Below are 11,697 nucleotides of genomic sequence, written 5' to 3' on the forward strand. Positions count from 1 at the left end.
CATGGGATTATCTTTCCTCTCTACACCCTCCTTTTAAATTGAGGGGACTCCAACTTGAGTACTTTCAGTGATCATAAATGTGGAAATACCTAACAGAGAGAGAGGCAGCCTGACAGATAACCTTGTACCCAAATATTTAAGGATAATATCAGCCATGTCCATTTATCCACTAAATGTGCATCTTCTTCCTGTATTGGATATTTGTTTCAATGCTTGTCTAACTCTCTTAGGTTCCTTTGAAAATCTCAGCATATAACAATACTCTCCATCTCATGTGCAAAAGGGAGAGTCTTAGGTGTCTCCATGTATTACCCATTCATCCATGTCAGCTCATTCGTATGCTTTGCCTTCTGTCTTCTCACAGAGATTTACGTCTGTTCAAGGAATGGACAGAGGAAATCAGACTATAATTGATGAGTTCATTTTCTTGGGACTCACAAATCAACAAGATCTGCAGGTCGTCCTCTTCATGGTGTTCCTAATGTTCTTTGTGACCACCCTGGTGGGGAATCTTGGGATGATCATATTAATCAGCGTTGATTCCCGGCTTCATACCCCCATGTACTTTTTCCTCTGCAACTTGTCTCTGATAGACCTTGGTTGTTCTTTGTCTGTTGCTCCCAAGATGATGGTTAATTTCTTAGCAGAAAGAAAAACTATCTCTTATTCTGGGTGCACAACACAAATGTTCTTTTTTGGCTTTTGCGTACTTGCTGACTGTTATTTCCTGGCTGTGATGGCGTACGATCGCTACGTGGCCATCTGTAACCCACTGCTCTATAGGGTTGTCATGTCCCAAAGAGTCTGTGTCTATCTAGCTGGGGGATCCTATGCAGTGGCCATTGTACTTACATCAGTGCACGTTGGGTCAGTGTTCAGTTTGCAGTTCTGTTCCAACACTATCAATCACTTCTTCTGTGACATCCCCCCAATCCTGAAACTCTCTTGCTCCAGTACTGATATCAACGAGCTTGTGCTGTTTGCCTTAGGTATCTTTGCTGGACTCAGCACCCTGATCTTCATTCTCATCTCCTACCTGTACATCCTCTCATCCATCCTGAGAATCGGTTCTGCTGAGGGCAGGCAGAAAGCCTTGTCCACTTGCACCTCTCACCTGACAGCTATCACTTTATTCTATGGCACTATGATCTTCATGTATCTAAGGCCCACTTCCAGTTACCGCTTGGACCAAGATAAACTGGTCTCACTCTTCTACACGGTGATGATCCCCATGCTGAACCCCCTGATCTACAGCCTGAGGAACAAGCAGGTGAATGATGCGGCAAGGAGAATTATGGGGAGAACTTTCCACTCATCTGCGAAACGTAGAGGGGCAGCATGATTTAATGGATCAAACATATGTTTAGAAACAAGGACATCTTGAGTTGAAATCTCTTTTTTGCTTATGACTGATCAAAAGACAGAAGGTACTGTAGCACTTTGTACCTCAAAGCAGCACCCTGAAGACCCCATATTCTCCAGAGTCATATAATTATGATATATTTTATATAAAGCATGTCATTTAAGATATCATGTGAAAGGTCATGATCTGCTGAAACTCATTGCGAGAAAATTGCTTGATCTAAATACTTCTTAGTGTAATAAGGTTTAAGATTTACACTGTGTGTTTATCGTTTATTTTCTTTGGTAACTATCTCTGACCTCTTATGCTTACCACTTATAATCACTTAAAATCTATCTTTCTGTATTTAATAAATCTGTTTTATATTTTACCTAAAACAACGTGGTTTGGTCAAAGGGCCTGCGAAATCTCAGCTCAAGTTCAAAGGCTGGAGCATGTCCTCTCCACATTGAGGGAGGGGCAGACTGGGTAATAAATTTACCCTGGTCAGGCTTCTGACCAGAGCAAGATGGTATAGTTTGGGGGTGCAAGGCTGGGCAACTGGGGAGAATTGTCTGATGCCTTTCTTTGTGTGATTCGTGAGTGGTTTGGGGAGCATTCCTGCAATTTAACTGGGTGTGGGGCTCCATATGATGTTGTGCTGAGTGATAGCAGTGTCTGGAGGGGTTTGCTGCTTTTCACTATCAAAGCATTGTGAGGGACAACCAAGGTGGGATAGTTAAGGGGGCACAGAGGTACCCCACTTCCAAGCTGTATCCTGGGGACCCCATCACAGAAACAAAACAAAACATTTCAGAGCTAGATTCCTGAAGTTGAGTGGGTCTGTAGGCAATGTTAAACCCCAGCTCCCATTGACTTTTTATGAGATCTGTAGGTGATCCTCTTCTTTAAAACTCAGGTCTCTCTATTTAGGTGCCTCAATATTGAAGGAAGTCACTAACTTTAAACTTGATTTTTTCTTTCTACTTCCTCTTGTCTATTTCTCAGTCTGTCATGAAGATAATAATCCTCTTTCCTTATCTATTCACAGACTGATATTTTCACACCAAGTTTGCTTCCCATATGTTTAATGTAGTAGAACAACTGCTGTACTATGTTAAGATTGAGAACAGCCTTCTGTTTAATGGCTGACTTTAAGTGGAACTGGGTGAAATTTTTTTGACAAATAGTGTATTCATCAAAAATTGATGCTTTGGTTGCCCTGAAACTTGTCATTAATTTGACCTGATTAGTTTTAACTGGGAGAACATTATTCAGGATCAGTTTAGGAAAATGGATATGTCTGCATTTGTAATCATTAACCCAGTAGGAAGGACACTTGCTTGGGATCTGGGAGACTCCAGTTTCAAATTCTTATTCTAGAGCAAGGACTGGAACTCAGTTCTGCCCCTTCCCATTGGCATACTCTATCCACAAGGCTGTAGGCTACTTAGAAAAATGGTAATTTATCTTATTCTCTCCTTTTGAAGCTGTTCCACTTTGTAGGATTACAGAAATATTCGTTGGGCCAAAAGAAATAGGAAGTGAGAATAGCAATAGCCATGGGAAGTAGGAGATCTGGATTCAAATCCCAACTCTAAGGAAGAGAGAGGGGAATCCACATTTCCTACATCCTAGGGGAGTGCCTTTATCACCAGGCTAGTGAGTTGTTCTCTCACTCTTTTGGCTAATGAATGTTTAAGCATTTTACAGAGTGGAACAGCTTTAAGAGGAGAGCAGAAAAAGATCCTGTAGCCTGGTGGTTACATTGCTCATCTGGCAAGGGGAAGAGACAGCTCAAGTCTCTTCTCGTATGACTGTAAGTATTTATACAAAGCAAAACAGCTTCACTATGAGGAGCTGAAAGCAGCCCAGCTTACCTCAGTACACCTATGGCCTGATTGCTGGGGCATTCAACTGCGAGGAGGAGAACTGAGTTCAAGTCCTTGCTTTGGAGTGGGGATTCAAAGCTGAGTCTCCCACATCTCAGGTCTAAGTCCAACATTTACTGTCATGGAGATCCTCAAACCCCCATATCGCCTTCCAACTAACCCTGGAGGTACCTTAAATCCCTAGACACCTGGGTTTTCACTATTCAAGTCCGCTAGGCACCTAAGTTTCTTTCAGTGAGCATGCACACAGCAGACTCCAACTAGACACTAGGATGCATAGCTCACCCTCAACTCCAGTGAGATCCTCTGACAAGGCAGCCCCCTGCCTACCTTGCCTGTGGGGACTGATCCAATAGGATGATCATGTTAATCAGCATTAACCCTTGGCTCTGCAAACCCCAATGTCAATAAAGACAAGTGCAAAGTACTTGATTTAGGAAGGAAAAATCAAATGCACGACTACAAAATGGGGAATTACTGGCTAGATGGGAGTACTGCTGAAAAGGGTCTGGGGGATAGAGTGGATCACAAACTGAATGCGTCAACAATGTGATGCAGCTGTGAAAAAGGTTAACATCATTCTGGGATGTATTAACAGGAATGTCAGATTTAAGACATGGGAGGTAAATGTTCCACTTACTTGGCCTGGGTGATGCCTGTGTCCAGTTCTGGGTAGCTCACTTTAGTTAGGATGTGGACAGATTATAGAGAGTCTAGAGGAGAGCAACAAAAATGATAAAAGATTTAGAAAACCTGTCTTATGGGGAAAAGTTTAAAAACTACGAAAAGAAGAATGAGGGGGCACCTGATAATATTCTTCAAATATGTTAAGGGTTGTTACAAGGAGGCTGCTGATCAATTGCTCTCCATGTCTGCTGATGGTAGCACAAGAAGTAACAGTCTTAATCTGGAGATTTAGGTTAGTGTCGTGGAAAAGGACCACCACTCAGTTGAGTTGATCAGACAGCCTGAGGCTCCTTTATTGATTAATCAGAGAATACAAGCATATATGCAGGGAGAGACGACTGGGAGAGTCGCTCTACCTTACAGCAGTGGTACCTGGGTTTATATAGCCAAAAACCGCACATTAGCATATGAACTCATGCATCCGAATACACCATATTTGGTTAATACAATGACACCATTTCCTAAAAACATATAAAATAAGCTAATTTTGCAAGCTTGCCCTTTGCAACTTCCCCTTTTTACAGGTTGTTTTGTTTGTCAGGATCTTGGCACCTGGTGTCCACCTACTTGCGGTTTCTGCAGCTGTGCTCCCAAGCAAAATTTGAGGAACTTGGGTTTCAAAATACATGTTTGTTCCTTTGGCCCAGTACATTAGGGTTATTTTTATGCGTGCACAAGCTTTTTAATAAACTATAATAACCTAGCAGTTGTTACTCTATTTCAGTAGTAATTTAAGGGACTTTATATTAGTCTAGTCCCTTAAAGGCAGCATTTTAATAGCATAATAGTGTGATAATAGTAGTGTGTAAAGAACTCAGAGAGTGAGCCTCAGGAGAGTTAGTGGAAAATCAACTTTTCTTACTTTACTATATGTTAGTATGATTGAGGCCTATGGTCTTGATTTAATTTTTGGCAGCATCAAGACCTAGCTTTTGGGCCTGGGGTTAGTTTTCTTTATCAATTCCCTCCTTTGTTTGCTGTTGGATTTAACCCAGCAGCAAACACTTCATCAATATCTGATAGGGGAATATTCATAAGCTCCTGGGCAATTTGTTCGATCGCTTCCTGATCCACTGTTTCTTGGTCAGGGTTACCTTCCCGGGGAGTGTCGAAAGGGGTCTGAACGTTATCAGAGAGGCTAGTTCTGAAAGTAACACAAATATCATTATTGACATTGGTGGGTGTGTAATATGGTTCGGGTCTAACAGGATAAAGAGGACCCAATTGTGGAGGGGAATAGGAGCGGGAAGGAATACTAGGGCAAGTACAATGCGCCCAGCAATTACAGCAACACCAACAGCAAATACATGCAAAGGCAATTGTACCAATGATGAAAAGAAGCCATACATACCAAGGGTGTTTTTGGGGTGACTGAAAACTTTTTGTGAATTGACACAGAACATCACCTTTAACACAGAGGGTAGAGACTAAATGAACCGTTTGGAGGGCATTTAAAGCTTCCTGGTAGACAGTTTCTAAATAGTGAATTTGGGTTTGTAAATGTGAAATAGACTGAATTTCTGGTAGGAGGGATAGCAATGAGTGGAATCGGTCAGGGACAACAGAGGTCCAGTTGAAGGGAACCCGGAATTCTAAATAGATCTGATAGTCTTTTTCTGCGGGCCAGTAAATGTTGTGAATGCCTGAGCTAGTGTGGAGATTAAAAGCCACATCATGTATGATTGAAGAATTAACATGAACGCAGCTGCTGTTAGCAGACAGTAAGTTATGGGAAGCTAGATCTTGTAAAGTGCCAGGGCCTTCCCAACATACTCGGTGGTGAACAGTTATTACCTCTCCTGGGTGTAGTTTTCTAAAGCATTGTAGTTGCGGGGGCTGCAAAGGCCAATAGGTCCAGAGATCACCTAGACCTATCCATAGATCAGGGGCTATAGCCGGGGCACCAATTAAGAAGCGGTTAGGACCGCCAGGAATTTTAATTTCCCAAACATCTCGATGAATTACCCAGTCCCACAAACAACCACCCCAAGGGCCTGGAAGGATACGGTAAGTGGGGGCCCAAAATCCTTTCACGGGTCCATAAGCCCGGAAGGAACACTGCGAGCGCCAACATCTCCATCTAGAGAACTTCCACGTAAACCTCCATGGCCATAAATCGAGGGGGATACCAGATGTGTTAGTAAGGGCAGTGGGCCAGCGCTGTTGTTCAAGGTCCTTGCGTAAAGAAAAAAGAATAGTATTGAGATAGTCCTGTACTTCTGAACATGCTTGATCCCACTGCAATGCCTTTCCTGACGTAGCAACCTGGTGGATCATTTGTGTGAGTAGAGTTTGGGTAACAATACTCAGTGTCGAAATAGTGTGGAGTGCGCCTATACTGGCCTTCTCCTCAGTAATTTGAGCCCCGGAAATAAACCCCTGAGCTTGGTCTTATTGTCCCAAATGACTTTCATGTTCCTGCGTTTTGTATAGGGTCCAGGCTGATGCTGCAGTGTTAGCACCATGCAGCAGAGTGTCAACAATATCCCTTCTTTTTCTACCTTCTGCAAGTCTAGCCTGCTGCTCCAATAAGCGTAGAGCAGCACCCTTTGAGCAATTAGAATAAGTACTCGTTATTTGGAAATAAGAGAGAGGTATTGAGAAATGGACAGTTCCCAAAGTGGCATTTAGAATTGTCCATCTGAATCCTGATAAATGAGGGTTTTCAGTAGGCTCATACCATAACTGTTGGTTCTGAATCTGAATGCCTTCTTTGGCCAAGGTGATGTTAATTGAGTGTGAAGGAGTGTATTGAAATAAAGTGCAAGTTAAATTTTCAGTGATGGGAATATCCTGAACACAAAGGAACCCTACAGTGGCTAAACATATTCTGCTAACAGTAACATTAGTTCGGGTGGCATGGGTGGCTACAAAACACTCGGGACCTTTGTTAGTAAGGGGCTGGCATGCACCTGGGACGAGCACAAGGTCTATATCATGGTCAATGTCCCACGTGTCTATAATAATTTTGGCTTGGTCAGACTTTCCTGTATAATTAATGTAAGAGGTTACATTACGGTAACTAAGATATACCATGCCAAACGCATTCCATTTGACATATCGTTGGTATACTTGACCCTGCAAATAGAAAATTAACTTGGTTAAACAGTAGGAAAATAAATCACCAGTGGAAGAGGGCCTAGGCCACTGTCTAATGGTTGAAGTCTCGGGTAAGTAGGGATCTATCTGGGGTTCAGGGCGGACATGGGTACGATTGTTCGAGATACTAATGGGTGGGGTTGGGGTTACTATGGGAGGATTACTTAAAGGAGGAACGGTGGGGGGAACAGTGGAAGTATGGTTCAGTAATTCTGGAATGACGTAACATGGCCAAGGGGCCTGTGGTGGGTAGCAATTAGCTGCACCGGGGAGAAATCCTAAATACCAGTGTACCCCACATTCCCATGCAAATCGGCCACAAGTACCCCCTTGATACCACATCACGTTCCGTCTTTTATACCACGGCCAATTTTTAACGTCCTCTATAGTAAGAGTTTTTGGTTTAGCGGTGGAGGTTTCCCGAGACTTTCTCACTTTTCCCTTTGGTCCGGCTGCAAGGTTTCGTTCATTACACAAAGCAGAACGAGGAGGAAGCGTTTCTTTTCCCTTGGCCGCAATCCCACACATTGGGTAGTGTGGAGCGGTTGTTTTAACCTTTGGCTTGGCTGTTGACAGGAAACGCAGTGAAGTAGTCTTCCGGGCAGCAACTGAGAGCAAGTAGGAATCATAAATGTTCAGGAGAAACATAAAAAACATCAGGATGGTGATAAACCAGATAGAGGGCAACAGCCATTTCCGCACTTGTGCAGTCTGTTTTATCTTGGTTTGTGGATCGGTCATGATGCCTTATGTGACCTGCCGACTGAAGGCGATACTTGAGTTCTTGCTTAGGTCCACCTGCTGACGCTGCCGGCTGAGGCTGTGGAACAGGCGAGGCACCTTTCACCTGGGTTCCAAGGCGTGTTTCCACTGGAACCTCTTACAGCAAACCCAGTCACCAGGCTTCAAGGGATGGCATGCAGTAGCAGCTGGATCTGGTAGGGCACTCTGGACCTGTGAACGAGTAATCTAACATGTCTCATTAGCCTTTTGCAATACTTTAGTACACTTTTATTACAAAGGTGCAAATCTTAGATTTGGGGCCGTGGCGGGAATACAGGCATTCTTATTGGTTTTGCCATGAGAACCTCATGAGGGGACAATCCATGCTTACGCATGGGAGTGTTTCTTATTTTACATCAAGGTTAAAGGGCATTGGTTTTGCCAACTCGTTTTTTCTGATTCCCAATTTTCCTTCCGCTGCTCCCGCGCCTTGAGGACGGTGAGCACAGTGTAAACATTGGTTCACATGGAGGGCCTTACAGATTAGTTGAGTGGTTTGACCTGAGAAATGGGTTTTCTTTGTTACCTGTTAATTGAGGCAGGAATACCCAAAACGGGGAATAAATTTTCTGAACAACTTTACTATAGTGATTTTGTTCATTTTAGTACAAGGGTAAATTTTTTTTTTTTTTACCCATTTAGAATACATGCACACACACACACAAACGCATATTTATATGTACAGCACTTAGAAAGCTATCTAAATGTTTACAAATGGTCCCTAAGGCGTTGGGCGTACCACCTGGATGGTCCGACCTGGTTGTTTATTATTATATGCCAGACAGATAGGGCATATTTAGCAATATTACTAGGCAAGGCTTGTAAACTTTGAAGCATACCAGTGTTTAGATACAAAAGCAATTATTCCCTCCTTGCCTACATGGGTTGATCCTTTTTGCTAGCCAGGTAAGGTGGGGGCTTTTGATGGGGTGCATATTCAATCACAGCAATAGCAGGAAGAAAAGGTATAAGGAGCATTGACAGATGGGCCGAGGCTAGTAGGTGCTTCGGTAGAAGTAAGAAATTTCCTATTATTAGAACATTCACCAAGCAACAGGTTTGACTAAGAGCGGACAGTTTTAGCAACTTAAACTAAGCTAAAAGCTAAGAGGAAGAGAGAAATGTTTTACAATACTTCGTTAGTTGTACCCGGCATAGTTTACTACCAGCTAGTTGCCCGCATTTTTTAAACAGTGGTTATTTACATAATAATTAACTCCAGGTTTTGCAAGGGGATATCCTGCAGATTGGATTTGAAAGCAGACAATTTAGCAATTATAGATAAGCAGGCATGGGGTTTCCCATCGGTTACTGCGTGGGGAGAAGGAAACTGGACATTCAGTTAAGGTGACATTTACAGTATGTTAAAGAACCTTTTGACATTTAGTAAGTCCAGTATTTTAAAAGGCGTTGAGTTCAGTTAAGAGAGCTGGAACAGCATGGGGATTCGCCATCTCCAGTGGGGGCTATGTCGGCGGCAGAGTCTTGCAGTGGTTTGTACCGCTCTCGCAGGACCTTCAGTTCCAAACACAGAGTTGCATTTTTTCGAGCCATTTCTTCCAACATCCGTTTTAGTGTTTCGTTTTGCTTTTCTAACTCTTTCCATTTGTACATGTTCTTTTGTCGCCAGGCGGCTGCAGTCCTTCGGTTCCTTAATCTGCGCCGGCGATGTTTCAATCGCTCTACTTGTTCCCTGGGGAGGCCCCACAGGTGGTCATTTAGATCCGTTAGTGACAGTTTTTCCAATTGTTCATCTGACAGGCTCCACCCCGACTCGTATGTAACTTGCAAAGTTTGGCCCAATGCGCTGTCTGCTGCCATTGTTCCTTATTTCCGAGCGCCTTAAATGGGGACCCTTTTGAGAAATAGGATACTGTATAGACTCCTTTAACTAGAATTTCAAAGAAAAATAGCAGGAGATACTCTGATAAATAGCAGTAAGAGAAGCTGGTTATTCGGACAAATGGAGATAGAAAAGAAAACCCAACAAACTATTTACAGGGAAACACTAGGCTCAAGAGATTAGCAGCAGAATTGGGAACTACCTAAAAGTCGGGAGGATGATAACAGTAACGACACACTAATTTCGCACAAATTGCATAGACAGATAAATGCAAAAGTTACACTTCCTTAACAATAGAAGACAGTAGCATAGCAGATTTAATTTTTAATTAAAACGGTCTTACTAGATTCGGAGTACACTACAGCCAACTGTGCTGTCTCTGGGTGTCCAATGGTGCCAGCATAATTGGCTTACAATGCCCACAGGGAGGAAGGGGGGGACCGTAACCAACCGTTCCTGTTGCAACGAGGAAGGGCCAGGGTAGTCTCTCCCAAAGAAACTGTCAGGACCTTATTGTGAGCAGGACCAGACGCACCCAGATACACACCAGCTGGGTTAATGTACACTAAATTTTCCTAATGGGTTAACGGGGAAGGGGAGCGTCTTTACTTCTACTATAGTTACACTGTAAAAAGAAAATAGGGAAATCGTGTCCTTAGAGCTAGAAGTTTTCGTGGCCACCCGGCTGGGGGTAGGGGAGCCATCTACTTGGGGGTAGGGGAATAAAAGGAGGTATTCTCTCCTGCCGTGGGTTTTGTCTGGAAGGTCGAATAGGGCAGTCCTTAATAGGGTGTCCCTCCTTTTTACAATATTTACACTGGATTTTTGGGCAATTGGCTTTCCAATGTCCTTTCTGCCCACACCAAAAACAGGCCATGGGGTCAGAATTAGTCAGGGGGTTAGAAGATCCAATTACTACTTGCTCTGACTTTTTTCTGTGTTCTTTCCTAAGGGAGTTTTGAACCGTTTGAAAACCTAAGGCTGTAAGCTTAGACCCTATTTCATCCTTGTTTCTTTCTTCCTGACCGTAAAAGTGCTGTGCAGCTGCCAGAATTCCTTTTAGATCCTTATTTTTCCAATTCACTACCTTACTTTTTAACCGCTCTTTTACCTTTGGCAAAAGTCCCTGCACAAAGGCCGCCACTACCGCTTGTGTGGCTTTCTGCTCTGCATCTTTAATCCCCGAATGCCTTTCAAACACTTGCTTCATACGTTCCATATAGCTAGCTGGATCTTCTCCCTCACTTTGCTTACAGTTATTTATTTTGGCCCAATCCATTTCTTTTGGGCATACATTAAGAACTTCAGTAATTAGGTTACTTTTTCTTTGGGCAAAATCGGCCTCAGACATCTGACCGAGGTCAGCCGGCCAATTTGCTTTTGCATAGAGACAGGTGAGGGTCCCTTCGGGGACAACAGCTGACAACAGTTGGTGTATTGCAGCATATGAGGGGTTGTAACAGTTAATTACCATTTTTAATTGTTCTTGAAATTTAACGGGATTTTCCCTGATTTTTGGAAACTTTTTAACAAGGTTGTAAAGATCGCCAGGTGACCAGGGGGCCTGTACTGTTACTAACCCTCCTTGGCCTGGCAATTGGCGAAGGGAAACGTTATTAACGTTTTCTGGCGGGGGTTTTATGTAAGCTGTTTTACGCAGTAAAGCACTACTGCGAGTGTGAAGGGTTGCGGAATTACAGTCGGGAGTGGGATTTTCTAGAATGGGTTTATATTCTGATGATGTCATAAGCTGCATTATTTCGGCGATGGTACTTGACAACCGCCGCAGCGGGGAGTCTGGAGACACCTTTTCCCAATTTATATTTTCTTCCTCCCATTTTACACCTACTTTGCTTGCCTCAAGTTGCCACTTGGTTATTAATAGTTCCCCTGTTGTTGTTATCGCTTCAAGGGTATCCACCGACTTGGGCGACAAAGTCGATGGTGATGAGGCTTCACTGGAAGGGGTCGGGGAAGGGTTTGGTCTATTAGGACCTGAGGAGGATGAGACAGGACCCTGGAGGGTTCCTACATTTTCCAGACTGGTTGTG

The 11,697-nt window shown here is 43.3% G+C and overlaps 2 protein-coding genes across 2 annotated transcripts; one reads left to right on the forward strand and one right to left on the reverse strand.

Moving 5' to 3' along the window:
- Positions 1-382: 382 nt before the first annotated feature.
- LOC127051403 (olfactory receptor 1019-like) lies at positions 383-1,342 on the forward strand. The gene has a single exon (XM_050953666.1). The coding sequence runs from the start codon at positions 386-388 to the stop codon at positions 1,340-1,342; it is 957 nt and encodes a 318-aa protein (XP_050809623.1). The 5' UTR covers positions 383-385.
- Positions 1,343-9,219: 7,877 nt separating this feature from the next.
- Positions 9,220-9,624, reverse strand: LOC127051404 (transcription factor MafF-like). Its single transcript, XM_050953667.1, has one exon. It carries the CDS (start codon positions 9,622-9,624, stop codon positions 9,220-9,222), a length of 405 nt encoding a protein of 134 aa, XP_050809624.1.
- Positions 9,625-11,697: the final 2,073 nt, after the last annotated feature.

This window comes from Gopherus flavomarginatus, chromosome 5, assembly GCF_025201925.1.
Source record: "Gopherus flavomarginatus isolate rGopFla2 chromosome 5, rGopFla2.mat.asm, whole genome shotgun sequence".
NCBI lineage: Eukaryota > Metazoa > Chordata > Testudines > Testudinidae > Gopherus > Gopherus flavomarginatus.

Bases quoted from the DNA above. Each gene is read 5' to 3' on its own strand.
- LOC127051403 (XM_050953666.1), top strand. From the start codon at position 386: ATGGACAGAGGAAATCAGACTATAATTGATGAGTTCATTTTCTTGGGA.
- LOC127051404 (XM_050953667.1), bottom strand. From the start codon at position 9,624: ATGGCAGCAGACAGCGCATTGGGCCAAACTTTGCAAGTTACATACGAG.